At 40.8% G+C, this 27,629-nt stretch overlaps 1 protein-coding gene across 8 annotated transcripts in view; it reads right to left on the reverse strand.

The window, feature by feature from the left end:
- Positions 1-5,490: 5,490 nt before the first annotated feature.
- hivep2a (HIVEP zinc finger 2a) overlaps positions 5,491-27,629 on the reverse strand; it is a 75,555-nt gene continuing 53,416 nt past the window's right edge. For all 8 annotated transcript variants that reach the window (XM_081717762.1, XM_027019323.3, XM_035524129.2 and 5 more), the window contains 6 exons: positions 21,735-26,895; positions 21,327-21,475; positions 20,543-20,718; positions 20,162-20,263; positions 18,897-19,825; positions 5,491-12,053 (listed from right to left, as the gene is read on the reverse strand). In XM_081717762.1, coding sequence (XP_081573888.1) covers positions 11,328-12,053; positions 18,897-19,825; positions 20,162-20,263; positions 20,543-20,718; positions 21,327-21,475; positions 21,735-26,609 — 6,957 coding nt within the window. In that variant the 5' untranslated portion in view covers positions 26,610-26,895 and the 3' untranslated portion in view covers positions 5,491-11,327. The remainder of the gene's footprint in view (positions 12,054-18,896; positions 19,826-20,161; positions 20,264-20,542; positions 20,719-21,326; positions 21,476-21,734; positions 26,896-27,629) is intronic.

The following is a 27,629-nucleotide window of genomic DNA, read 5'->3' on the forward strand; positions in this document are numbered from 1 at the left end:
AGATCATAGATTTAATTTACTTTGTCTAACAGAAACCTGGATCAAGCCAAATGAGTCCATAGCTTTAAACGAAGCGTGTCCTTCTGGCTACAGCTATGTGCACCACCCTCATCTAACTGGCTGTGGAGGTGGCACTGCAGTTATTTATACTGACACATTAGGCATGAACCAAAAAACTGGTTATGATTTCATGTCCTTTGAAATTATTTTTATTAGCATAAATGATGTAGCCAGAGATAAGAAGCCCACCCAGCCTCTTCCACTAATTGGCATCTACAGGCCATCAGGACTCTACTCAGAATTTATTAACCAAAATTTGCAGATTTCCTCTCAAATCTAGTCACTCTAATAGAGCCATTATTGTTTCTGATTTCAACATTCACTTGATAGTGTCCAAGACCCTCTGAGATCGGCCTTTAGTTCTATATTAGAATCAATTGGTTTCACCCAATGTACAAGAGAACCCACACACTCTGGTGGACATATGCTTGATTTAGGACTGACATATGGTGTAGATATAGAGAACAGTGTCATATTACCCCAGGCTGATGCCATCTCAGACCATTCCATTATTTCATTTGAACCACATATGAGCCACAATATAGTAACCTCACCTCGCTACTACACCAGACGCAGAATCACATCAGCTACTGCATCTAGATTTATTGCAAATCAATTATCATTTGTGACTGGGATATCCTCAAACCTCTTGATCAAATAACTGAATGCTTAAAATCAGTATTCTGCTGAACACTCAATGATGTTGCTCCACTTAAAAATAAAAAAATTATGGACAAAAAATTAGTACCTTGGAATAATGATCACATTCGCAATTTAAAACAAAGGAGAGCCTTCTCAAGTATAGAAAGGCACTTATTACAGCTCGAACAGCTTAGCTCTCAACCCTTATAGAAAATAGCCAAAATAATCCTAGATTTAGGAATAAAAGTGATGCCAATGCTCAGATTACATCACACAGTAGTAATGAGTTCATGAATTTCTTTAAAGAGAAAATTAAGAACATTAGAGATAACATTTAGAGCATTAACATGACATTGGGCAGCTATTTAGAGATCAGAACAACCGAGCCAAAAACGACTCTAGAATCCTTTACACCTATCCAAGAGCCAGAACTTACATCTCTGATCTCATGCTCAAAATCTTCCACTTGCTCACTAGATTCACTGCCCACACACTTATCAAAGAATCTAACCTCGACCCATGTCAGCTGTCAAACTACAGGCTGATCTCAAACCTCCCATTTATTTCCAAGATGCTAGAAAAAGCTGTAGCTCAGCAGCTAAACTCATACCTGAACCAGAACCGGATACATGAAGTCTTTCAGTCAGGGTTTAGGCCTCATCATAGTACAGAGACACCACTGATTAAAGTAGTTAATGACCTGTTGTTCTGACCAGGGTTATGGCTCTTATATTGCTTGATCTGAGTGCAGCATTTGACACTATAGATCACAACATTTTACTAAATAGACTCCAGAAAGTTGTTGGGATTGGGGGAACAGCCCTTTCCTGGTTTAAATGTTATCTAGCTGGTCACTACCAGTTTGTTAACATACATGGAGACTTCTCAGCATACAACAATGTTAACTATAGTGTCCCATAAGATCTGTTCTAGGGCCTTTGCTTTTTTGTTTATATATGCTACCTCTAGGTGACATTATATGTAAACACTGTACTAACTTCCACTGCTATGCAGATGATACTCAGCTATGTGTCTCAGCCAAACCAGAGGACATATATCAGCTTAGTAATATTGACGAATGCATAAAGGACGTAAGACGCTGGATGTTGAGGAACTTTCTCTCACTTAATCCTGACAAAACAGAGGTGCTTCTATTAGGCCCAGAGACAGCTAGGTCCTCTCTCTCTCTAATTAATCAATGAACCTCAGTGGTCTCACAATCACATTTTCTCTAACAGTTAAAGATCTTGGAGTTATTATGGATCCCAGTCTCTCGTTTGATGCCTGTGGTTCCTTCTGGCTCTTTCCTTTTAGCTGTGCTGCCATATCTAGATCTGTCGGAGTCCATTACTGCACATTATAGTTCCCTAATTCACACACCCTCGTACCTGGTCATGCCTAATAATATATTCTCTCTTTCTGCCAAGGTAAACCTGCCCCTGATGTCATGGCTCCTCCCACCACCCCATGATGTCCCCTGCTGTAGCCCACCACACCTACATCCCTTGCGGGATGGGTCTTGGACACATGCACACCATCAGGACAAGACTAGGACCTCTAGAAAGTTGGAATAGACATTAATTGCTTATTTTTTCATTTTTTTCATTCATTTTTACTCTTAAAATAGTTATTGTTGTGATCATTGTCAGCCAGAGGTGGAAGGGCCCCCCTAGTCTTGGTTCCTCTCAAGGTTTCTTCCTCATGCTCTAAGGCTTTTTTCCTTTTCCACTGTCACCCTTGGCTTGCTCACTGGGGGCTTGGACTTGAACATTTGTAAAGCTGCTTTGTGACAACATCCAGTCATAACCCAACCTGTGACCGGTCCTCCAGAGATAACCCGACCTGTGACCAATACTGCAGAGATAACCCAACCTGTGACCTGTCCTTCAGAGATAACATTAAAAGCCAGTGCCAATAACCTTGTGTAATACTTACTGTAGTACTGTAGTTCTTATAATAGTTCAGTGAGAAATGTTAATAGTAACGTTAGAGCCGCCACCACGTAGAATAGACCTCAGTTCTCTGAAAAAATATGTTCCATGAGACATTTGTCTCTCTGTTTCCCTGCAAGATTCCAGTTTGCTTCCTTTTTAACTAACTCTACTTGAAGCAATGAAAAAGTAAGCAAGTGTTCAACAATTAACACCATAAGCCTGGCATTATTCTGCTTGATTGAAAATAATTTCACACTTATTAGATCATTTTGAAAGTTAGCAATGTTTTGTTCTATATATATTTTAATAGGTCAGGCATCCAGAATGACTAGTTTAACAACAGAGTCAGTAGATTTACTGTTTAAAGTGCACTAGAGAATAAAATATCTGAAACAACATCTGAAAACAAACTTTATTCCAATGAGAGGTTTTAATCTTAAAAATGTGATCAATGTGATTTTAGTGCATTTAACTTTTTTTTTTTTTTTCCAGTGAACACAGCTAATGAAGAATTAAAAAAACTAGCTAATATTACTCATGCTGTGAATTTATTGGTTTCTACATGGCTGACAAAACTCTTAGTTCATTAACGTTAATGCCTTTTAACATCCCTCCAGCGTCACCATAAGGTTCCATACGACCTCAGGCTCCTCGTTCCAGCAGTAAAATAAAAGGAAATATACATTAAACCTCTCAGTGAAATCAGACAACACAACTGTGTGAGTCCCATGGAACCCTGTACAAGTGCCACGGGGTTGCATAGTTGCTGTGTGGCTGCTGCCCTGTAGATACACCAAAGTGATCAGCAGTGATCAAAATCTAAGTTATTATCTGCAAACACTAAACATCTCTAAAGAGGTATATAGAAGTAAAGAGAGATTTTTAAGTAAATAAATATGTTGTGATATAAAGGTCTCTCACAACCTACTAAAACCAATGAAGTGTTTCTACCTCTCAAAATATATTTTTATAAGTCTCTTTCTATATAATAAAAATACTGTATGTTTTAAAATGTTTGGTTCTCTTCAGAAGGATTTGTATATCCTTTGACTAAAAGATGTTTTTCTAAAAAAAACAAAAAAACACAATGTAAAATAGTACCTAGTAACACTTGTGTGAGTGCTGTGTTTATTCACTGTATGGTCTGTACGATGTTTAGTTAATTAAATCATTTAATAATTATTATAAAAGGATTCTAAAATGATGTCACAGCAAGGAATGCATGGCCATCTGAGATGAATCATGGGATCAGACTGCTTGGTCTTGACATTCAGAATATCATCAGTGTGGGTCTGATGATGGAAACTCTTTCTAATTCTGCTGGGCTGTATGAGGTCCAGCACCACAGCGCTTCCCTGGTCCAGCCTGCGTCAGCACACTATGGCCTGCACATGCTTTGCGCTGAGGCTTGCTGGGAATCCTTGGCCAAATCCAGCCTGACGTTCTCTGAAGAGATGAGGAACAGGTTTTTCACCATATGTTTACAGGGTCTTGCTGGGTCTCCAACTACTCCCTCAGCCTGACTGCCAACTGTCTCTTCACTGGATATTACAGATGCCTCTAATGAGTCTAAGGGTACCTGTCCTGAAATATTTTAATAATTAATTTATGCAAATGTGTAAATGTTAACAATGCCAGCATCTTTAAAATCTGAGAGGAGTGGGCATTATAAGTTGTATCTCTAATATCTGTTAGTCATGGTTATGGTATCTCTAAGCCATATCTCTAATATCTGCTAATCATGGCTATGTTATCTCTAAGCTGTATCTCTAATATTTGTTAGTCATGGCTATGGTATCTCTAAGATGTATTTCTAAATGATTGTTTATGTTTACCCTGCTGGGATAAGGGACGCCACTAGTCAGGTAGAGTGATCCATAGGGCCACGTTAATGCAAAGATTCCCTCTCACCCAGTGGTGGCCTGATGCTGGTTCCATCTGACATCCCTGTTCTGCCAATGGGGCATAACCTTCAGTGTGTCTGTATAGCTTTGGCCTTTCCACACATCAAAACAAAATTCATGCTGGTCTTTCTCCTTAACATTTTCAAATAAATCTCTTGAAGGTGGCAGCCATAATCACAATTTAAAGGCACCTGACCCGGACACTGCACCTGGTCTCCTCTGTGCAGAGCCTCTGTGGAGTTATGACACCAGACCTGCCGTACGTCTGTCAGTCTGTGAAGGGGTAGAAATGAGGAAACTGGACACTTTATCTTACACAGAATGGCTTAGTAGGAAGGAACCAAACTGCTGGAACGGACTCTTTTGTTTTTAAAGCTCTCATGTAGATTAGAACAAATGTAACTTTCATGAAGGAGTTAGAACAAAATTCCTAAACAATCTATAAAGTGATTCAACAATTTGTTTGATCATTTTTCATATTAGCACTATGTCTAATGGTCTCAGTTGTTAATGAGGTAACCACTTGGACACCTCAGAGAATACTGGAAAAGGATGGCAGTAAACAAAATCATTAGCCAGACTCTGAAAGTGTTCCTACCCCCATGGCATCTGGTTTCTACCCCCATGGCATCTGGTTCCTACCCCCATGGCATCTGGTACCTATTATCACCATGTGTGGGTAGACCTCGGTGCATGTGCAAGATTCGTAGGTCCGTCCAGGACTGGCCAATGAAACACACCACTTCATCTTCTGAAAAATTAATTCTATCTGTAATCCTTATATTCCAGCTATGTACAAGAGGATTTATAAGACACACAATGATTTTTGTAGATTAAATCTTCTTAACCCATTTCTTTTAATCCAGGTTTGAGAAATAAATTAGAATTAATTACTAAGATTTTGGGTTTGTCTCTTAACTCTCTAGAGGTAATAATGGAAATAAATGGTATTTGATTTTGTCAAGGTTAATCTTTATATCATATATTATGGTACCACTGCAAATAAGGTAATAAATAAATAAATGGCTTGTTTTTGTGTACAGAAAATTACACCAATAGATGGCGGCATTTGTTTATGAACTTAAACATTGCAGTCTTGTACTCATAACTGGCCAAAGTCTTAAACACAGGAAGAAACACACGAGTTTAGCTACACATAAATTCCCTCATCACTGATTACAATACAAGATCTAGTCTCAGAAATCAATTACACATTATGAAGAAACAGTTACAATAACAATTATAAAGAAATTGTAAAATTATAAGAAAAGGAATTGAAGGCCAAAACAATTACAAAATATGTGAAATAATAATACATCTATTAACTAAATCATGTAAATGATAAAAGTATATGCAATTATAACACATATATTACTAATGCTTTAATGTTTTTATTCAGCAGTAAGTTGTCAGATGTGGGACATTATCACCTGATGATTAGTTTTTGTTTGTTTGTTTGTTTACATAAAGATAGTCTACAAAGAACTTCCTGTTGAAGCCTTGTTTTCCCACACAGTCCCACCTTCTTTCAGTCATGGAACAGAATCTGGTCACCAAGAAGATCGATCTGCTGCCACTAAACACAAGTAGGAACATGTAGGAACATATACTTTACATAAAAAATAAGCATAAGGAGTGTTGTTTTAGAAGGGCAGTGAATTAGAGGGGAACACAAGTCTTTCCAAACACGGCTGGCAGGAAAGCTGCAGTACTTGCAGTGGAGTGTTGGACCTGCACACATTCATATCACAGGCAACACACACTGATTGATCAATTATTTCAAATGCAAAAACATTCATTTGTTGGACAGTATCTGAAGAAAACTTCAGCCTGTATGCTCCATACATCACACACCATCCACCATCCACCACACAATATACATCACGCATCAAACACCACACATCAAAGATTATACATCATACCACACATCATACACCACATATCACACACCATACACCACACATCAGACACCATACATCATACAACATAGAACACACATCACACCATATATCATACACCACACACCATACACCACACATCATACACCACACATCACATGCTATACATCATACAACATACAACAGACATCAAGAATCACACACCATACAACATACAACATACACCAAACATCACACATCAAAGATTATACACTATACATCACTCTCCATACATCATACACCATACATCACACACACCATACGTCATACATCACACACCATACATCATACACAATATACCACACATCAAACACATCACACATCATACAACATGCACCCCAAATTACACATCATACATCATTCACCATGTAACACACATCACAAACCATACACCACACATTACACACCATATATCATACACTATGCACCACAAATCACGCACTATACATCATACACCATATAATACCACACATGAAAGATCATGCATCACACACCATACACCACACATCACACACCATATATCATACACCATACATTACACATCACACACCACACATCAAACACCACACATCATACACCACACATCACACACCATATATCATACACCATACATTACACATCACACACCACACATCAAACACCACACATCATACACCACACATCATACACCATACATTACACACCATACACCAAAAATCATACACCACACATCACACACCATATATCATACACCATACATTACACATCACACACCACACATCAAACACCACACATCATACACCACACATCACACACCATATATCATACACCATACATTACACATCACACACCACACATCAAACACCACACATCATACACCACACATCATACACCATACATTACACACCATACACCAAAAATCATACACCACACATCACACACCATATATCATTCACCATACATCATACACCACACATCACACACCACACATCACACACCACACATCATACACCACACATCAAACACCACACATCATACACCATACATTACACATCACACACCACACATCAAACACCACACATCACACACCACACATCATACACCATACATTACACACCATACACCAAAAATCATACACCACACATCACACACCATATATCATACACCATACATTACACATCACACACCACACATCAAACACCACACATCACACTCCACACATCATACACCATACATTACACATCATACACCACACATCACACACCATATATCATACACCATACATTACACATCACACACCACACATCATACACCACACATCACACACCATATATCATACACCATACATTACACATCACACACCACACATCAAACACCACACATCACACACCATACATCATACACCATACATTACACATCACACACCATACATCATTCACCATACATCACACACCATATATCATACACCATACATTACACATCACACACAATACATCATACACCACACATCATACACCACACATCACACACCACTCATCATACACCACACCCTGTAAAGTGCAGTGGTGGAGACATTGCAGTTCCCAGTCATTTCCATGCCAAAACCTTTTATTTGCTTCATATTTTGAATACAAGTCTCCACATGCTCTATAAAATGTACTTGTTTTGCTTTTGCACAATCATATTTCACAATCGAAGGGTGGAGTGGGAGACAGGGAGGAATCAAATGTGTAGTAATCTTCCAAACAATTAACAGCATTATTCCAGTTACCCTGTCATGCTGAACAGTATTACACAATCTGTTACATACTTGTGGCATGGAAAAGAAAAGGTTAAATAATTGGATCTTCCTTTTTACACTTATTACATGGAAAGATGTTGAATGTTTGGGCTTGTGTTGTTAGTAGGTAAGTGGAACAATCACAATGGCCTTACCAATGGTAGGAATAACACTTTCATGAAAGCATTCTGAAGCCTGCACTGTAAGATGTGTTAACTAATTCAGTATGATAACACCATAGCTTAGCCTGAGGACAGTTCTACAGAAAAGAAGCATGAAAACACATCCAGTGTCATGCTGGCAGGTGACTGATCGTAACCTCGTTAGACTAATAATCAGAAGGGAAGCTTCTTTACTAACCCTAGTGCCAGATCAGAGGTATATTTGACTGGTGTTTGGTACATTAACACTCACTTGTTTCAATGGTGTCACAAGTAATTATGTGTTTCAACATAAAAAAAATCTAATCTGGACTGACTGCACAAAACAGAAAAAAGACAGTGGTGAAGGTTAGGAGGAGAGAGGACGAGAAGAACGTACGATAGAGGAAGAGTAGAGCTGTGAGCGGTCTCTCCCTGGTTCAGTTATATAACAGCAAACATCAAATACAACTAGTTCATGAAGTATGTTTCACAACATACTGGAGGACTGTAGACTTTAACGCAGTCGGAAAAACACAAGAGAACAATTCAAAATCAGTAAGTGTAAATTCACAAACGAATCACCTCCACCTGTTTATATAAATGTATATTAAAGTTGAGCTCAATAAACGGTGTGCTACTGGATCAGCTAAAAAAAGGTTCAGACGAAATGACTCCTCCAAGCGTCTTTAAACTGCAAACATTTGAATCAGGTCTTCATTTTTGCGTTTTGTGTTCCTACTGCGTAATGAAGGTGACATGGAGAGATATGAGAGATAAGCGCTTTACTAACCAAAATGATGGTTATGTGTATTATGACAATTTATTATCAACACGTCATTTATTTGAAATAATGATGAGTGGTCATTTGGGAGAAAATGAAAGCATCACGGACATGCCAGGTTCTCATAGTTGTATTTATTGAAAACAACAATCTGGATGGGGTTTTTTTCCTTTCTTTGTTTTGTTTTGTATTGTGATTCATTCTTAAGTGTCAAAATTGAATATGATATTGTATTTTTCACTGGACATCACAAAGTTATCAATTTTTAAAATGATTTTTATGTATTTTTTCTTTCCTTACAATAATTTGTGCTTTTGATACTTAGGTTTTAACAACATGTTAATACAGTTAGAGTTAATACCAGGGACTACTGACAAAAAAGTCCAAGGAGTAAAGTACAGAGATCATATATATGCAGTACAAATGACAGATATACACACCAGAGGGATCCACCTCTACGCCAGTTCAATTGAATTGGTTCAACACATACAGATTTGAAAAGCATCTATATTTCAGATCCCACATTAAAAACTGATATAGCATGGGATTTTGTCTGAAATTTTAAGAAATATAAGGTGCATTTTAATAGTTCGTAATATCGGAGTTTACCAAATTATACGCTTTTATAAAAAAGTGTTTGCGCAGTGATGGCATTGTCATAGTGAACTCCTTCCATGTATAAATGTATGAATATGCACAGAATTATGGGTATTCAGTATTTACACCTGCTGGAATGTTCTCCATACTAATCAATAAATCAAATACTTCAAACAACATGATTCTCAGAAGATCAAAATACCTTTAATATTTCACGGCTACTTCAGAATGCTTTGGGGGAAATGCACAAGTAGATTCACGTAAAGCAGGTCTACAGAAACGAGCACTGAAGTCACAGCTACTGTTAGCCAACAGGAAAGAGTAAAGGGACAAGCACTTAGAGACAGCTAGCTTAGAGCATCGGGGTGTGTGTGTGTTTGTGTGTGTGTGTGTGTGTGTGTGTGTGTATATATATATATATATATACATACATATGTATAAATATATATATAAACATAAGTGTGTGTGTGTGTGTGTGTGTGTGTGTGTATATATATACATACATATGTATAAGTATATATATAAACATAAGTGTGTGTGTGTGTGTGTGTGTGTATATATATACATACATATGTATAAGTATATATATAAACATAAGTGCATGTATGTGTGTGTGTGTGTGTGTGTATATATATATACATACATATGTATAAGTATATACATATATATAAACATAAGTGCATGTATGTGTGTGTGTGTGTGTGTGTGTACTTATACATACATATGTATAAGTATATACATATATATAAACATAAGTGCATGTATGTATGTATGTATGTATGTTTATATATATATATATATATATATATATATATATATATATATATATATATATATATATATATATATATTCTCTATAGATAGAGTATAAACTTATGTTTACTTAAATTTTATGTATATATTTCCAAGTAAAATTAATTTACTTAGAACTATATGATAACATATTTCTAATATAAAGCCAGTATAGATATTTTTGCTCTAATTATGCAATAGCAAAACCCATGCTGACATAGAAAAGCATCCACCACATTAAGAAAAAAAATTTACAATTTATGAAACATGATACAATAAATAGTATTATAGAATTGCTGCTGTACACAAAAGCAATTTAATTTCACTCATATAAAAATATGTTTTAGTGCAACCTTACATATATTGATACTTCACATAATTCAGACTCAGGTGTCCAAAAAGACGGTAAATTGCATTTAATACAAAGCTGATACACAAAACTTGATATATTTACATGTCTTCCTGTTTCATATGCTTATAAGAATATAAGCAAAAAGAAAAGGCACACACATCTGTACATTTAAAAGTACCAATCAGAGTCCATAAGCAGTTTTGGTCAGGCTCATATACAGGTATAAGTTAAACATATATGTATATTCTCTGAAATTTTAAATAAGAAAGTTGTAATTATAGTTGAAATAGCAAACCAGGTTATAAAAGGCATGCTACACTGTACATTAAAACCATTGAAAATCTAACGTTTAAAGACTGCTTGTCTGTGTGTGTGTGTGTGTGTGTCTAAACGTTGTTTATCAGTGTAATTTGCTGCCCTCATTGTTTACCTGTTGTCAGTGGTGTCCTTTGACTCTTTGCCTTTCTTCTCTGCATGGCCCTGCTGGCCTGGTGATCTCTCTGCAGCCTCTGGACTGTGAAGAGAAGGATGTCCTGTTTTTGGTGTGGCATTCACACCACTGTCTGTGCTGGAGAGCAGAGGAAGCCTGATATTTGAGCTGTTAAAGTGCTGAATGCAGCAGGGTAGACTGTCTGGCTGGGCTGTGGGAGAAGAAGCCAGCGCGTGCTGATGGACCTGCTCGATGGCGCGGGCCAGTTGTTCTCGTGGCTCCTCTGAAGCGATGCGCAGAGATGCAATGGCCTTCGTGCATGTCTGGATGCCCTCCTCTTGCTTGCTTTCTTTGTCACACACATCCTTGCCGTCCTCTCCGGGCAGGTGAGAAGGTGGCGAGAGTTCCAGGGATGCTGCTTTGGGGAACGTGGTCTTCTCTTGAGGTTGACTAGGAGCCTCTGGCCCTCTGTTGCTGCCACCAGTTCCGTGCCCCTCACTGGTGCTGGACTCCTCAGACGGGCTCTTCTGGAGAGGAAGGTGGGTGGGATGGACCAAGCCTGTGACAGAGTGTACCATCTGGATGCCACCGATGGGGATCATGGGGAATGGGGTCCGGATCTGCTGCTGAGAGTGCAGGGGCAGATGGCTGAACAGGACCTGCTGGGTACAGGAAGCCTCAGCAGGGTGACCGTCTCCTTGGTGATGACCCTTCCTCTGACCCTAAAAGTTTATTAGTGAGGTGAACATGTTACTACCAAATAACTCCAAATAACTTTTCAGGAATTCTTGAAGTATACCAATAAATGTAATCTTATATTTCTAATACGTTAGAACATTATGAATTTTCTTTAACTATTTAACTAGATGGATGTTTTAGTAAAATATAAGACTCAGCAAGTCTTCAACTAACAGTGATCTTTGAGGTTTTGTGCTGAATAGTCAATATGATGGCAGTGGGAGGTCCTGTGGGGTGATACATCCTTAGCATCACCTAGTGCACTACATAACCCTAAACCTAGTGCACTAACTGACCCTAACCCTAGTGCACTAACTGACCCTAAACATAGTGCACTAACTGAGCCTAAATCTAGTGCACTAACTGACCCTAACCCTAGTGCACTAACTGGCCCTAACCCTAGTGCACTAACTGACCCTAAACCTAGAGGACTACCTAACCCTAAACCTAGTGCACTAACTGACCCTAAACCTAGAGGACTACTTAACCCTAAACCTAGTGCACTAACTGACCCTAAACCTAGAGGACTACCTAACCCTAAACCTAGTGCACTAACTGACCCTAAACCTAGTGCACTAACTGACCCTAACCCTAGTGCATTAACTGACCCTAAACCTAGAGGACTACCTACCCCTAAACCTAGTGCACTAACTGACCCTAACCTTAGTGCACTAAGTGACCCTAACCCTAGTGCACTAAATGACCCTAAACCTAGTGCACTAACTGACCCTAACCTTAGTGCACTAACTGACCCTAACCCTAGTGCACTAACTGACCCTAAACCTAGTGCACTAACTGACCCTAACCCTAGAGGACTACCTAACCCTAAACCTAGTGCACTAACTGACCCTAAACCTAGAGGACTACCTAACCCTAAACCTAGTGCACTAACTGACCCTAAACCTAGTGCACTAACTGACCCTAACCCTAGTGCATTAACTGACCCTAAACCTAGAGGACTACCTAACCCTAAACCTAGTGCACTAACTGACCCTAACCTTAGTGCACTAACTGACCCTAACCCTAGTGCACTAACTGACCCTAAACCTAGAGGACTACCTAACCCTAAACCTAGTGCACTAACTGACCCTAACCCTAGTGCACTAACTGACCCTAAACCTAGTGCACTAACTGACCCTAAACCTAGAGGACTACCTAACCCTAAACCTAGTGCACTACCTAACCCTAAACCTAGTGCACTAACTGACCCTAACCCTAGAGGACTACCTAACCCTAACCCTAGTGCACTAACTGACCCTAAACCTAGAGGACTACCTAACCCTAAACCTAGTGCACTAACTGACCCTAACCCTAGTGCACTAACTGACCCTAAACCTAGTGCACTAACTGACCCTAAACCTAGAGGACTACCTAACCCTAAACCTAGTGCACTACCTAACCCTAAACCTAGTGCACTAACTGACCCTAACCCTAGTGCACTAACTGACCCTAAACCTAGTGAACTAACTGACCCTAACCCTAGTGGACTAACTGACCCTAAACCTAGTGCACTAACTGACCCTAAACCTAGTGCACTAACTGATCCTAACCCTAGTGGACTAACTGACCCTAAACCCAGTGCACTAACTGACTACCTAACCCTAACACTAGTGCACCACCTAACCCTAACCGTAGTATACCACCTAGCCCTAGTGCACCACCTAACCCTAACCCTAGAGCACTACCTATCCCTAAACCTAGTGCACTACCTAACCCTAACCCTAGAGCACTACCTATCCCTAACACTAGTGCACCACCTAACCCTAACCCTAGAGCACTACCTAACCCTAATGCACCACCTAACCCTAACCCTAACCCTAGCGCACAACCTAACCCTAACCTTAGAGCACTACCTAACCCTAACCCTAGTGCACCACCTCACCTTAACCCTAGTGCATGACTTAACCCTAACCCTAGAGCACCACCTAACCCTATCCTTAGAGCCCTATCTAACCCTAACGCTAGTGCACCACCTCACCCTAACCCTAGTGCATGACTTAACCCTAACCCTAGTGCACCAACTAACCCTAACCCTACAGCACTACCTGAGCCTAACCCTAGAGCACTACCTGATGCTAAGCCTAGAGCACCAGCTAACCCTAACCCTAGATCACTAGCTAACCCTAGTGCACCACCTAACCCTAACGCACAACCAAACCCTAAGGCACCACCTAACCCTAAATCTAGCGCACTACCTGACCCTAACCCTAGTGCACCAGCTAACCCTAACCCTAGATCACTAGCTAACCCTAGTGCACCACCTAACCCTAACCCTAGTGCACAACCAAACCCTAAGGCACCACCTAACCCTAAACCTAGCGCACTACCTGACCCTAACCATAGTGCACCACCTAAGCCTAACCCTAGTGCACAACCTAATCCTAACAATATAGCACCATGTAACCCTAACCCTAGCGCACAACCTAACCATAACCCTAGCGCACCACCTAACTCTAACACTAGAGCACTAATTATCCTTAAACCTAGTGCACAACCTACCCCTAACCCTAGGGCACCACGTAACCCTAACCCTAGTGCACTACCTAAGCCTAACTCTAGTGCACTACCTAAGTCGAACCATAGTGCACCACCTAACCCTTACCCTAGCACACAACCTAACCCTAACAATATAGCATCACTTAACCCTAACCCTAGCACACAACCTAACCATAAGCATAGCGCACCACCTAACCCTAACCCTAGAGCACTAATTATCCCTAAACCTAGTGCACAACCTAACCCTAACCCTAGGACACTACCTAACCCTAAATCTAGCACGCCACCTAACCCTAAGCCTATTGCACCACCTAACCCTAACCCAACAGCACTACCTAACCCTAACCCTAGTGCACCACCTAACCCTAACACACCACCTAACCCTAACCCTGGCACATAACCTAACCCTAACCCTAGAGCACTACCTGACCATAAGCCTAGAGCACCACCTAACCTTAACCGTACATCACTAACTAACCCTAACCCTAGTGCACCACCTAACCCTAACCATAGCACACCACCTAACCCTAACCCTAGAGCACTACCTACCCCTAACCCTAGAGCACCACCTAACCCTAACCCTGGCACACAACCTAACCCTAACCCTAGAGAACTACCTGACTCTAAGCCTAGAGCACCACCTAACCCTAACCGTAGAGCACTAACTAATCCTATCCCTAGTGCACCACCTAACCCTAACCATAGCACACCACCTAACCCTAACCCTAGAGCACTACCTACCCCTAACCCTTGAGCACTACCTACCCCTAACCCTAGCGCACCACCTAACCCTAACCCTAGAGCACTACCTGACCCTAAGCCTAGAGCACCACCTAGCCCTAACCGTAGAGCACTAACTAACCCTGACCCTAGTGCACCACCTAACCCTAACCATAGCACACCACCTAACCCTAACCCTAGTACATCACCTAACCCTAGTGAACCACCTAACCCTAACCCTAGTGCACCACCTAACCTTAACGCACCATCTAACCCTAACCCTACAGCACTACCTGACCCTGACCCTAAGGCACTACCTGACCCTGACCCTAGAGCACCACCTAACCCTAACCCTAGATCACTAGCTAACCCTAACCCTAGTGCAGTACCTAACCCTAGTGAACCATCTAACCCCAACCACAGTGCACCGCCTAACCCTAACTTTAGAGCACTATTTAACCCTAACCCTAGCATACTACCTAACCTTAACCAGAGTGCACCACCTAACCCTAGCCCCAGTGCACCATCTAATCCTAACCCTAACACTAGTGCACTACCTAACCCTAACTTTACTGATTTATTATCATCCACTGTGTCATCTGAAATTTGGCTAATTGGTGATTTCATCTTAAACTGGCTTTCACAGAAAGTTGACTATTTTAAACAGCTGTGCATAGACTTACATTTAACAAATCTATATGATTTTAAGAAATCCTGATAAATCTACTTTGACTGAGAAAGTTACTTCATAACATACTTCTTAAATAAATTTCTGTTGGCATATTGCCATCAAATCTAATTAATCACAAAGATTAAAATATTTAATCCATATTAATATCAATTTTAAACACTTCAATGATATTTTCTGCAAGATCTCCATCATAGTGTATTGCTAGCATTTCCCTGAATTAGCTTTGGCATTTTATTTCTGCATCTCATCTATATGACATATATGTCATCTGTGTGGTATTATGAATATTAGATAATCCTACTGATCAAAAGTTTCAACCTTGGCCAATACCTTATATATATATATATCTTCTTAACTAAGAAGATATATCTTCTTAGTTAATGACGTTGTTGGAGAAAATCACCACTGTGTTACTCTGGTTATATATTCATCAAAGGCTTTTGATCCCATTGATCATGATGTAGTCACACAAAGGCTTATTTCTATTGGCTTTCATCAGCAGGAACTTAATTTGTTACATAATTATCATATTAATAGGAGTCAATCTGTTGTTGCCAATGGTAAACGTCCTACAATGGTTCCAATTCCTACAAATTGTTAATGGGGTTCCACATGGATCTATGCTTAGCCCTCTGCTTTTTACATTATATATTTCAATAAACTCGTAAAGCAAATTGAAAACTCTGGACCTAATTTTTATGCAGAAGACATGGTCCTGTATTCTTGTGTTTCTACTATGAAATCACACTATGAAGCCAGAAAACATTTACCGAAAGACTTTAACTTATTGCAAAGTTGTTGTGAATAAAGCAGAAACTAAATGTATGTTTTTTCCAGGTCTTATAGAACTCCAGTGTTATAGAATCTTTGCTTTTTCAGTTAATACTTCAAAGGTGCATTAGTCAGTGCTGACATCTTTCCTTACTAATTCAAATAAACCAAGAAATATTATTTTAGCATTGTTTTGGGGGCTTGAGAAAACCTGCTTGAAAAAGCAATTTGGAATCTTGTGTGTTTACACTGACCTCCCGTCAGTCACTTTATGAGACATTCAACACCCCATCACTCCAAACCTACTACTTCTGTTTGGCTAAGGAACCATGGCAGAGCTCAGTAAGCACCCTGCATCGCCAGGGTCATTACTGTGGACAAAAAAATATATGCTACACTGCCAAAAATATTCATGACAAGACATAATAAAATGAGCTAACATTAGAAGTGCTTTTCCAAATTGGAAAGAATCAATACATGCAAAGGGGATGAACAGACTGACAGACTTTATATAACAAATCAAGTAGACACATCTTAATTGCTTAAGAGCTTTATTTTCTTTATTTACTTAGGTGAAGTAATGCTTTAGCTGAAGCTCATGCAGAGACACATGTGATATGCCTGTCAGCTGCATCATCCCTTGCAGCTAATGACGCTCTCTAGCTAAGACAGGGGGAGACTGAAAGTCATGTCAGCTCAATACAAACTAATACTGGACAGTAAAACACTCACCTAATCTCACAGCGACACATTTTCAGGATCTGAATCCTACGTGTTTATCGGTTTATACAGCCAAGAGGCTGAATTTTGTATTGGGAATCACCACATATCAGAGTCAACACCGTCACACCCCCGGGGGGTCTGATGCTCACTAATGCCACTTTGATATCAAGAAGAATTTGTAACGTATGTGGGTAACATTATTAGAGGGTAAGGCTCTCGAAAAAAAAGATTAATGATAAATAAATAATCTTAATTTGTCAAGCAGAATAAATCAATACTTTGCAGGGGAGAGCAGTGTTGTAGCTCTTTCCTGATGCTTATCTAGGCTTTTGCATACAAGCACTCCCACCCGGAGATAATAGCTACCACATGGTTCATTTTGCTAATAAGTTGTTAAAAATTAAAACTCTAAATTAACTCCGCTGATCACCATAAATCTTAGAGGCAAAAATGGATGGTGGATACAATGAGTAAAAAAATAATAACTCCAGTGCTGTTGTGTATTCTCTACTACTTCTCAACTACTTCTCCAGTGAGGAGGTTTTTCTGTAATCTTGACTAATGCACCTTTAATTGCCAGTTATTGACTGTGTCTCAAACTATAAATATCTTGGGAGTTTGGATTGATGACAAGCTATATTTTAAGACAGGAAATGAGGAATTAATAAAGAAATGCTACAGATTAGGGTTTTTATAAAGAAATAATACCCATCTTTCATTTGAAAGTAGAAAGATAGTTATTAATGTAACACTTTCATCAGTATTGGATTATGAGGTCATAATCAACATGAACACACCTGGTAGTTCAGTGGTTAAGGTAATTGCCTTATAATTGAAAGGTGGCTGGTTCAAGCCCCACCACTACCAAGTTGCCACTGTTGGGCCCCTGAGCAAGACCCTTAACCCTCAAGTTGTACTCAGTCATAATTGTAAGTTGCTTTGGATACAAAAACATTAGATGCTATTTACCACAGCACACTACATTTTATTACTGGTGACAGACCAAAAACCCATTACAGTGAACATGTTTTTTGTGTGATTTCACTGTCCTTAGTGGTCTGATCTGTCACTGTATAAATGAATGAATTTATGAATGAATGAAATAATGTGTAGTCTCTTGGCATTCTTCCCCAAGGCTTCGTCAGCAACCATAGTATTTAAAAAATATTCCTTTTAATACTGTAATGGCAGCAAGACAGTAACAGCACTTCATGCCAAACGCACTTATGCATATAAATTTATGAACATTACAAGGTTTTACAAAACATTACTTTCCAAACTATTACTTTCTCTTATTAAGTAAAATACTAAACTGAAGTATACAAAATTTTACTGCTGTATGGAAGTCATGAGTTATAATGAATGGTACAATACAGGATGTATTATCATGACATCATTACAAAGTAGACAAAGAAAACAGACTTACCATCTCCACTGCTGAATGGCTCCTGCATTTCTGGGTGGCTAAACCTGTATCTCCAGATGGATGCTGGCTGAGGGACCAAGGACCACTGTGGTGGTGAAGTGCCCTTCTGGGGGACAACGGTCTGATTGCGCCCTTGTGTCGGCTCCTTGGAGACAGTTCACGTCTGCCAGCAAGGTCCCTTCCTGGAGAAGTTGGCCGTTCTACATGGGAGATGGGTGTAAGGTGGCCTCTGGGAGACAGATCCCTCCTTGGAGACAGATCCCGTCGATAGACATCTCTCCTTGGGGAAAGAGGCCTCAGAGGGGATACCTCTCGTCTTGGTGACAAACGACCCCGCGGGGAGAGGTCCCGTCTTGGAGACAAGTACCTCTTATAGGTGGGTGAAGACTCTCGAAAGGGTGAGGAGTCACATCCTGGTGAGGACAGACGAGATGGGGAGAATTCAAAGGAGGATGAGCTGTGTTCTGGAGACAAGCCAAGGTCTTCATCCATGGAGCTGGGCACTTCCAGTCTGTTTTTGTAGTCTTCGCCCAGAGCACCTTGCAGGAGTTTCTGGTATTCCACCATTTGGGCCTCTGCAGGCCCTGGCTGCTGGGTGATCTGAATACTGGGCAGACTGGTGTAATAGCTGAAGAGAGGCTGTTTGGGCAGAGAGGCTGAGCCCAGGACCTCAGGGACACAGTCCTGGGATGCAGCAACTGCAGTGACAGCATGTGAGGGGATGACATAGGGCTGAGGGCTCGTGCTTCGAGAGCGAGTCTTTGGTGTTGAATCACCATCATAATCTTCATCATCATCTTCATCCTCATCGACTTCATCACAGTCTTCCTCAGCTCCATCTGAATCATCAGCATCGGAGAACTGGTGTTCTGCCATCGTTTCTAATACCCCGATCTTCCCAGGATCCATTTGGACCTCTTCAGCGGTGTCTGGAAAAAATATAAAACTTTTGTTTTTTTGCACTTGGACAAAAATAACATGATCATATTTAATAATAATACTGATGATGCAGGTCTTGGTGTGTAATTATGCACTGCTCTCATATTGAACTTTTATAATTAAACGAACAAAAGATGTCACAGGGTTTCTTTGCCACTCTAGTTGATCCAAACAGAAATATATATATTGTAGAGTTTAATTTGGGCATTTTCTAAGAAACCTGCTGGAGGCTAATAGTGTGGCAGCAGATCCACACACAAGACCTCGCATTTATTACATTATCGGCTTCTCTCAATGTAACAATGTGCTCAGAGTCTAATTCCCACCAGCTTCCTCTGTCTCTGCATCATCCACAGATGTCACAGACACCCCCAGCTCCAAGCACTTCTTCATGTGCGCTTTTGACTTCATGTGTTTTGTTAGGTTTCCTGAAACCAGAGTTGAAGAGATTTAAAGGCTTGTATTGAACCAGGCACGGAGACGACTGAAACAGGCACGGAGACGTCTGGCTATTCAATTTATCATCACTTAGTAGTACCAAAAGTTCACTTTGCTTTTTCTACATTGCACAAAAATGTCTTTTTAATTTTTAATTCAACATAAACACTCACACTGTGATTCTCATCTTTCTTCAAACCATGGTGTTTATTTGTTTAAGCCTATAGGAAGACATTAGCATGTATGTGGTTACAAAGATGTTAACCCACCTTTTGTTTTAAAAGCAAAGTTGCAGAACTTGCAGACATATGGCCTGACGTCCGTGTGTGTGCGAATGTGTTTCTTCAGCATGCTTGGCTTTTTGCAGCGGATCCCACACTCCTCACAGATGTATTTACCTCGACCGCGGCCCCGCACATAAACATAGTCCTCGTTGGACTTGTACCTGAAACGAAAATATGGCTGTACTTATTAACATTATTGGAAGGTTTTTAATGTATGTAGGTGAATGTTTATTGGCACTAATATCACATATATATAAATATAAAGCTGCTTTCATTGACTACATTTTTTGCAACAAGGGAATATGACTCATGCCAAACTCAACTATTTTGAAGAACAATATTTACACAGCTGTGACTATTTAAGGTTTTAAATTTATTTTTTAAGCTTTAATGTATGTAATAACATGTAAGCCATTAGCGGAAAGGTTACAAATTCAATTAGTTGCTAAAAATGTACAGGTTGTTATTTAAATTACCTAACATTAGTAGTTCAGTGACATTTCTTTTGAAATGCTCAGACAAAATATTTCTAAAGTGACAAAAGACCATTTGACTATGTTGTCTTTTTTAAGGTTTTATACTTTCAAGCTTTTTAAAAGACACCATATATAAAATGTTTTATGTATGGTACATTTCACAGGAACACCTTCTCTATGTATGTGTATCACTACAGCATTATAAATTACTTAGACTTAAAAAACGGCATTCAAACTCAAGCCGAGAGTTTGCAGTTGAATATTCATAGATATTTCCATATGTCTCCACGTACCCTCCTTCAAATATTTTAATGCGAACAGACTCCGCCTGCTTTGTGGAAGTTCCTTTGTCTCCATGGTCCTCCTTTCCTCTATCTCTGTTCACCCCCTTCATTTTCTTGCCAAACTTGCCAACATCCAGCTGCATGAGTTCAGGCTTTATCTAAAATAATAAAATAATAATGAAAAAGGAAATATGTGGTGATGCCCTGAATTGTAAATGTGAGAGAACATAACTGGATGAGACAATGAACTCTAAGATAGATGAACTAGATTAACTCTAGTTGAGCAGAACTAATAAATATTAATTTTGGAATTAATAAATATTCATACTCATTAATAGATGGGATCTTAGTCTTTAGGTATATCTTGCTTTGCCTTTGATTTTTATTCACTAAAGGTTTGTGAATTAGTTTTATTACCTGCTCAAACTTCTGCTTCCACAAGAGGGATGACACAAGTTTTCCAGTCCCTGGTTGATACATAGCAGCCATTGTGTACATTTCTGTGTTCCTCCTCTGTTTGGAGCGAAGCAATGCCAGAGTCGCCCGGGTGCTGAGGCTAAGTGGGTTGGGGTTGTAGCTGCTGACACACCAAGAGCCATAAACAGAAGTTAAGGGAGTTGTCTGAGCATAGTTTGGCTTTGTGTAGTTCAGGAAGCACCAGCTGACACTTGTTGTTGTACGAAGACTAGGGAACTGAAAGAACTGTTGAACATCTGCCAAGTCGGTGACCAGGAGCGTGCTCCCCACCACACCAGCACCCTGACTGGCTGGAAGCTGCACCAGCATGTTCACAGGGACCTTACTGCTCATGCTCTGTTTTACTTCTTCTTGAGCATCACCTGAGGAGACCATGGACTGAGGGCTTGAGCTGGTCTCTGGAGTAGAATCATCTATGTCAAGCTCCTCTGGGGACTCTGTTCTTTTAGACGTGTTGGTAATGATTTGTAGAGGAGGGGTGAAGCTGTCTGCAGGAGGCACATCAGGTAAATGAGATGCAGAGGGACATACAGAGAACTTCGATGATGGAAAATTAGCAGGTGGGGATGAGGACATCCTCTCCTGGTCATCTGCCGAGTCATCTCTCCTTAAAAGATCAGGCTGTGATGATGTGTCAGTATCTCTTGGTGCACTCGAGTTACTCAGCTCAACTGCACTAAGCTCTTTCACTATTTGGCCATACATCTTTTCCTCCTTGACCCGTTTCTGTTGTTTAGTTTCAATAAAGAGCTCAAGGCTACTGGCTGGAGACAGCATTCTCTTACTTCCTCCAATACTAGAGGAGGCATCGGTCGTTGAGATGGTTCCTGATGTCAAGGACAAGGGAATGCCTGTATTCAGTTTTCCAGGTAATGGATCTGGAATTTTCCAAAGAGGATATTGGAAAGATCCTTCTTGATGGCCTAATATCTTGGATAAACTGAACCCTACTGGGTGTTTTGAGGACATTCCTGTAAGTGAACTAGTAGACGTATTGTCTGAGCATATTAGCCTTATAGATGTAGTGCTCTGAGCATGGGTAGCAAGAATTTGTGACACACTTGTGTACATAACACTACCAAATGATGGCACATTGGTTTGGATCCTAACAGGGACGAGCATTCCAGGGAGTGATGGCTGTGAACCTACAGTCTGAGTGGCAAAAACTGGCTGAACTTGTTGTAAGAAAACTGAGCTTGTAGTAACCACCTTTGAGGTGCCAATATTCTGTGCAGAACCTCTTGAGAGATACAGATAATTGTGACCTGTCCCATCAGCCTTTGAATCAATTTGTCCCTGGAGAGGATGGTGTGATTTTTGTAGCATAGGCTGTACATTTGGTGGTCTGATATGTAGTTTCTGCAGCTGATTTGTTTGGAAAGCCAGATGCTGTTTGGGTAGTTGCGTTGATTCCGGGTGCCAGAACGCTGACTGAAATGGCAAAAATGCAGATGATGCCAGGCTGCTTTGCGCTGAGGAATGAAGCACAGCATCCTGGCCTGTATGCTCATGCACCGAAGCCTCACTGTCTGTGGAAAGTTGCCCTGGCAAGCGAGGTGACTTCTGCAATAAGTCTTCTGATTGGCTGTCTTCACTGATACTATGCTGCAGCGAGCGATGCGATCCAAGGACAGGCTGTGCACCTCTTTTGGGTCTTATTAAGTCACTGCTACACACTGAGTGGGATGCACCTGTCAGAGTCAAGGAGGCCTGCCAACCTGAACTGGTACCATGTTGGTCCGAATGCTCTTGTTTGATGTTCAACTCGGAGCCTTGCTCTTGAACCACAACTTCAGGGTAGACGCTTAAGGATGCCTGTCTAACCAGGTATCCACGTCGACGCTCTTTCATGGATGAAGCACTGGCATAAACTTCCCCTTGTCTTGAAGACGTCGAAAGGCTCCCGTAGTCAAATGACTTACTACGAATTTCTGGTACCTCAACAGGTAAAGCACAAGGTGCTTGTTCTGATGAGGAACGCCGCATCTCTTTGTGGTGATGCCCTGGTATGGACAGAGAATGACTACTCCCTGGTACAGTTAAGAACTCGGATTGTTTACCAAAGTCATCTTGTTTAGTTGGTGACACTGATTTCATGCTCTCCTCTCTATCAAATGACATTGAGAAACTTGAGCTATGGGACAGATTACTCTCTTGACTTGGGCTCCTTGAAAGGCTTGTGCATGTAGAATCGAAACTTGATTCTCCAGACGAGTGCTCCATGTCTGCAAGACGAAGACGTTTTTTCTTTGGGGGCAGTTTTTCCGCTGGGAGCTGGGACAGAGTCTCACTCCTCTGTGGCCACTGGAACTCCTCCATATGTTTCTCTGGCTCTTTAGCTTGCACCTCTGGTTCTTTTTCTGGTTTATCAGGTTCTTCTGTTACCCTGATTTCAGGCACTTGAATGTTAGGTTGCCGTACTAGTTTGTGGGGTATATGATATTGCTGGCAGGGTGAAGTAGATGCTACTTCACTATCACTCTGCTGATGATGCTCCATACTCTCAGACCTAAGAAGAGAGTCAGGATTCTGCAAGTCATCAATGTTCTCTGTGTCAGATTGCTCAGAGAGTTGACCAGTAGGTTTTTCTGGCTGATAAGACTGATGTTCAATAGACTCCGACTTCTCAAATGAGCTTGGTCTACTAAGTGAGTTAGTATGCTGAATAACAGATATTACATTGCCAGTAGCCTTTCTGTCTGCATCTTGAATGAGCACCACATCTTCTGGACACATACCAATACCTTTATCAAAACTTTCTGATGGGCTATAACAACTAAACATAGGTCCTTTGCCAGTGGGAGTGGCTCTTGAAGACTCCTGAATTCCCTGTTTTAAATCATAGTCCCCAGATGTCTCAACAGAGCCACCTCGAGTATCATCATACTGCCCAGAGCAGTCCTCCTCATCACCAACGCTCTTTTCTTTACGCCGCTTTCTTGTGGTCATCTCTGACATTCCAACCTTGGTACAGTAGGGTCCATATGCTGTGCGGATTTCAGGACAAGCAAGCTCTGATCCTGAACCTTTAAACTCGGGCATCAATTGTCCTCTCTCAGTCAGTTTCATTGTTGAGACAGAACCTGTTATCTTCCCATAGTTCTCAGATTCCCCATGTTCAAATGCAGCCTGTCTCCTCAGCCTTCTCAGACTGGCAGGATAAAACACGTCATCCGGAGACATCATCTCATCAAACGAGTGACTCCCTCTCAGACCTGGTGGAACATTCAGGTTGGTTGGAGAAGGTGTAGGCATTGAGTTACTTCTTATGAGAGGCCCAGATTCAGAAGGAGCTTCCAGGAGACCAGGATTGCTTTGGCAAGGGCCTCCAAGATACTGCTTAGGATCACACCCTGCAACCATTTGGGAATCTGCAGAACCCCCTCTGAAAAATATATGATCCTCTGATATCTGTTCCATATCCAACTCTATCATGGCACCAGACTTAATGTGAGGGTCTTCACTGGCAGTAGCAGCCATCCCAACTGTAATGGCTTGTCTAGATCTGGAGTTTGGTCTGTAATACCAAGTTCTTCCAAACATGATTTCCTCATATGACTTTGCATTTGTGTTAGGTGGACTAATCTGTTGTTCAGCACTCTCTGAGCGAGAAAAATAACCAGAATCAGTACTGCCTTTGCTGTGTGGGCTCAACAGATTTAGAGACTGATCTGAGTCCTGTCCCTTTTTCTCAGTGAGTCTTAAAGCAAGCCTCTGTTTGATAGTATGTGACTCATCTCCTCGTACCATTTGTCCCCCAATATGGGATCCTTTGATTTCTGTGAACTGAGTGCACTCTATGGCTGTTGGTGGAAGTCCCTGTTTTGGGACTATTAAGATAGGCACTTTCATAGATGCCATGGCCAATTCTTCCGCTGGATCTGCATACGCGGGTTCTCTGCCCTTTTCCATTGTGCTTTTGTCAGATTCGAACGATATCTGGGGTACAGGGCCACTTTTATCAGGGCACATCCCCCCGTCGGCCGTTTCTTCATCCGTGTCTGTGCTCTGCTCTCCATCGGAGTGCACCTCTGCCTCGCCAACTGAAGATGCCTGATCGAGGTCTGTGCGAGTTGCCAGTTCGGAGAACGGAACGAGGCCTGCTTTGATTGCATGAGCGTGAGATTTTCTATGCTTATATAAATTGCTCTTGGTTTTGAAAGAGAAGCCACAGGGGCCACAGGGATAGGGACGCTCCCCTGTGTGAGATCGGATGTGCTTTTTAAGCACACTGGGCTTAGCACATGCCCTTCCACAGTACTGACAAATGTACTTCCCTGGCTTTTTAGGTTTCTGTTCCTTCTTATGTCCTTCTTCTTGCTGTTCAGAGCCTGACTGGGAATACTGGCCAAAACCACTGGGTAAACTGGGAGATTTCTGTCGTGGAAAAACTCCATGAGAGCGGGAGTGCACAGGAAACATATCATCTGGTGGCAGAGACTGCAGTTGTCTTGGGAAAGGCCAGGCATGGGCTTCCAAAGCAGGCTGTGGTTTTGTACCGGTCAGAAAAGGCTTTTGCATCGGTTGCTGTGGGTATGAATGTGGTAGCTGATAGGAATAAGACCGAGGAAAGAACTGACTTTCTTGAGATGACTGAGATACTCCACTTAAAAGCAGCTTTCCAGAACCTGCGATTCCTGTTCCACTGATGGCACCCTGCAGGCCTTCCTGGTGCAAATGTCTTTTACCTTCTGATTCAGCATAAGTGCTTCTTGTACCAGTAGAGGGCTCAGAGACCCACTTTCTTTGTAAAAGGTTTTTCTCACGTGGTTCCTTGCTGCATCTTTGGCCAGCTGCTGTTGCACGTGACTCCATTTTTTTCTATATTTCAGATGTTTTTTTTTTTCAAGGTGCTGTTTGTTAAATTGCATTCAAGTATGTAATCATGCCAGATGATTCACTAACAATGAGATCTAAATAAAAAGTCTTCTGTTTCCATTTTTTTTTTGAGAATTTGAATTCCCAAAATATCTCTATAACTATATAATAATATGACTATAACTATTAGCACATGTGCTTTCCTCTTGGCATGGTCATATTCATCAGCTCCAAGTGCACTTTTCGCCTCCTCCTCTTTAATGTACCCTGATCCCCTTGTTATCTATAAAAGAAGAGACAATGAGAAAGATTTCAGATGAACAATTTTAGTGGATCACCAACATTTCAAAAAAGGAAAATATTTCAAATTTTAAAAAATAAAATAAAATAAGAACTACATTGGAGAAAAAAAGAACTGATAAACCTAATGCATTTGGTAAATCTTGAAAAACAAACAGAAGTATCTGATAGTCCAGTGAGCATGTCAAGACTTCACAATGAACCCGGAGCAGTAAACGTCCCTCCCTCCCTCAGTCCATGAGTCATCAGTAGCAACCATGCCCACTCAGTTCCTAAAAAGACAGAAATGTGTAAAAATAGCCTATGGAACGCAAGTGGCGTTCAGCGTCATGTGCGTGTGGGTGTCTAAAGGGCAGGCTATGAAGAAACTATTGGCATTTTCTTTCCTCTGTTCCTTTTCTGTTTATCGCTCTGCTGTTAAATGCATCAACAGTGTAATAGATGTGAGAGGATGGTGCACGTATGTGGTTGAAACAGTCTACTACTACAAAGCCTTGAGTTACTATATGGAACCAAAAGATTCAGTGGTTGTGATGGTAAGATGGAGAACATGTTCTCTGTATTTCCTGATCTCAGACCTGATGGTAAGACGGTGAATGTGATCTCTGTGTAATGCATTTCCTGATCTCAGACCTGATTGCAATAAGCAAAGTTGCCTGAGTGAGGAAATTGTGTGACGCTGATGTCTGGAAGGCAGTGTGAACTCTAAAAATAGCA

The sequence above is a fragment of the Electrophorus electricus genome, chromosome 7 (assembly GCF_041902795.1).
Source record: "Electrophorus electricus isolate QZ-2024a chromosome 7, ASM4190279v1, whole genome shotgun sequence".
Classification (NCBI taxonomy): domain Eukaryota; kingdom Metazoa; phylum Chordata; class Actinopteri; order Gymnotiformes; family Gymnotidae; genus Electrophorus; species Electrophorus electricus.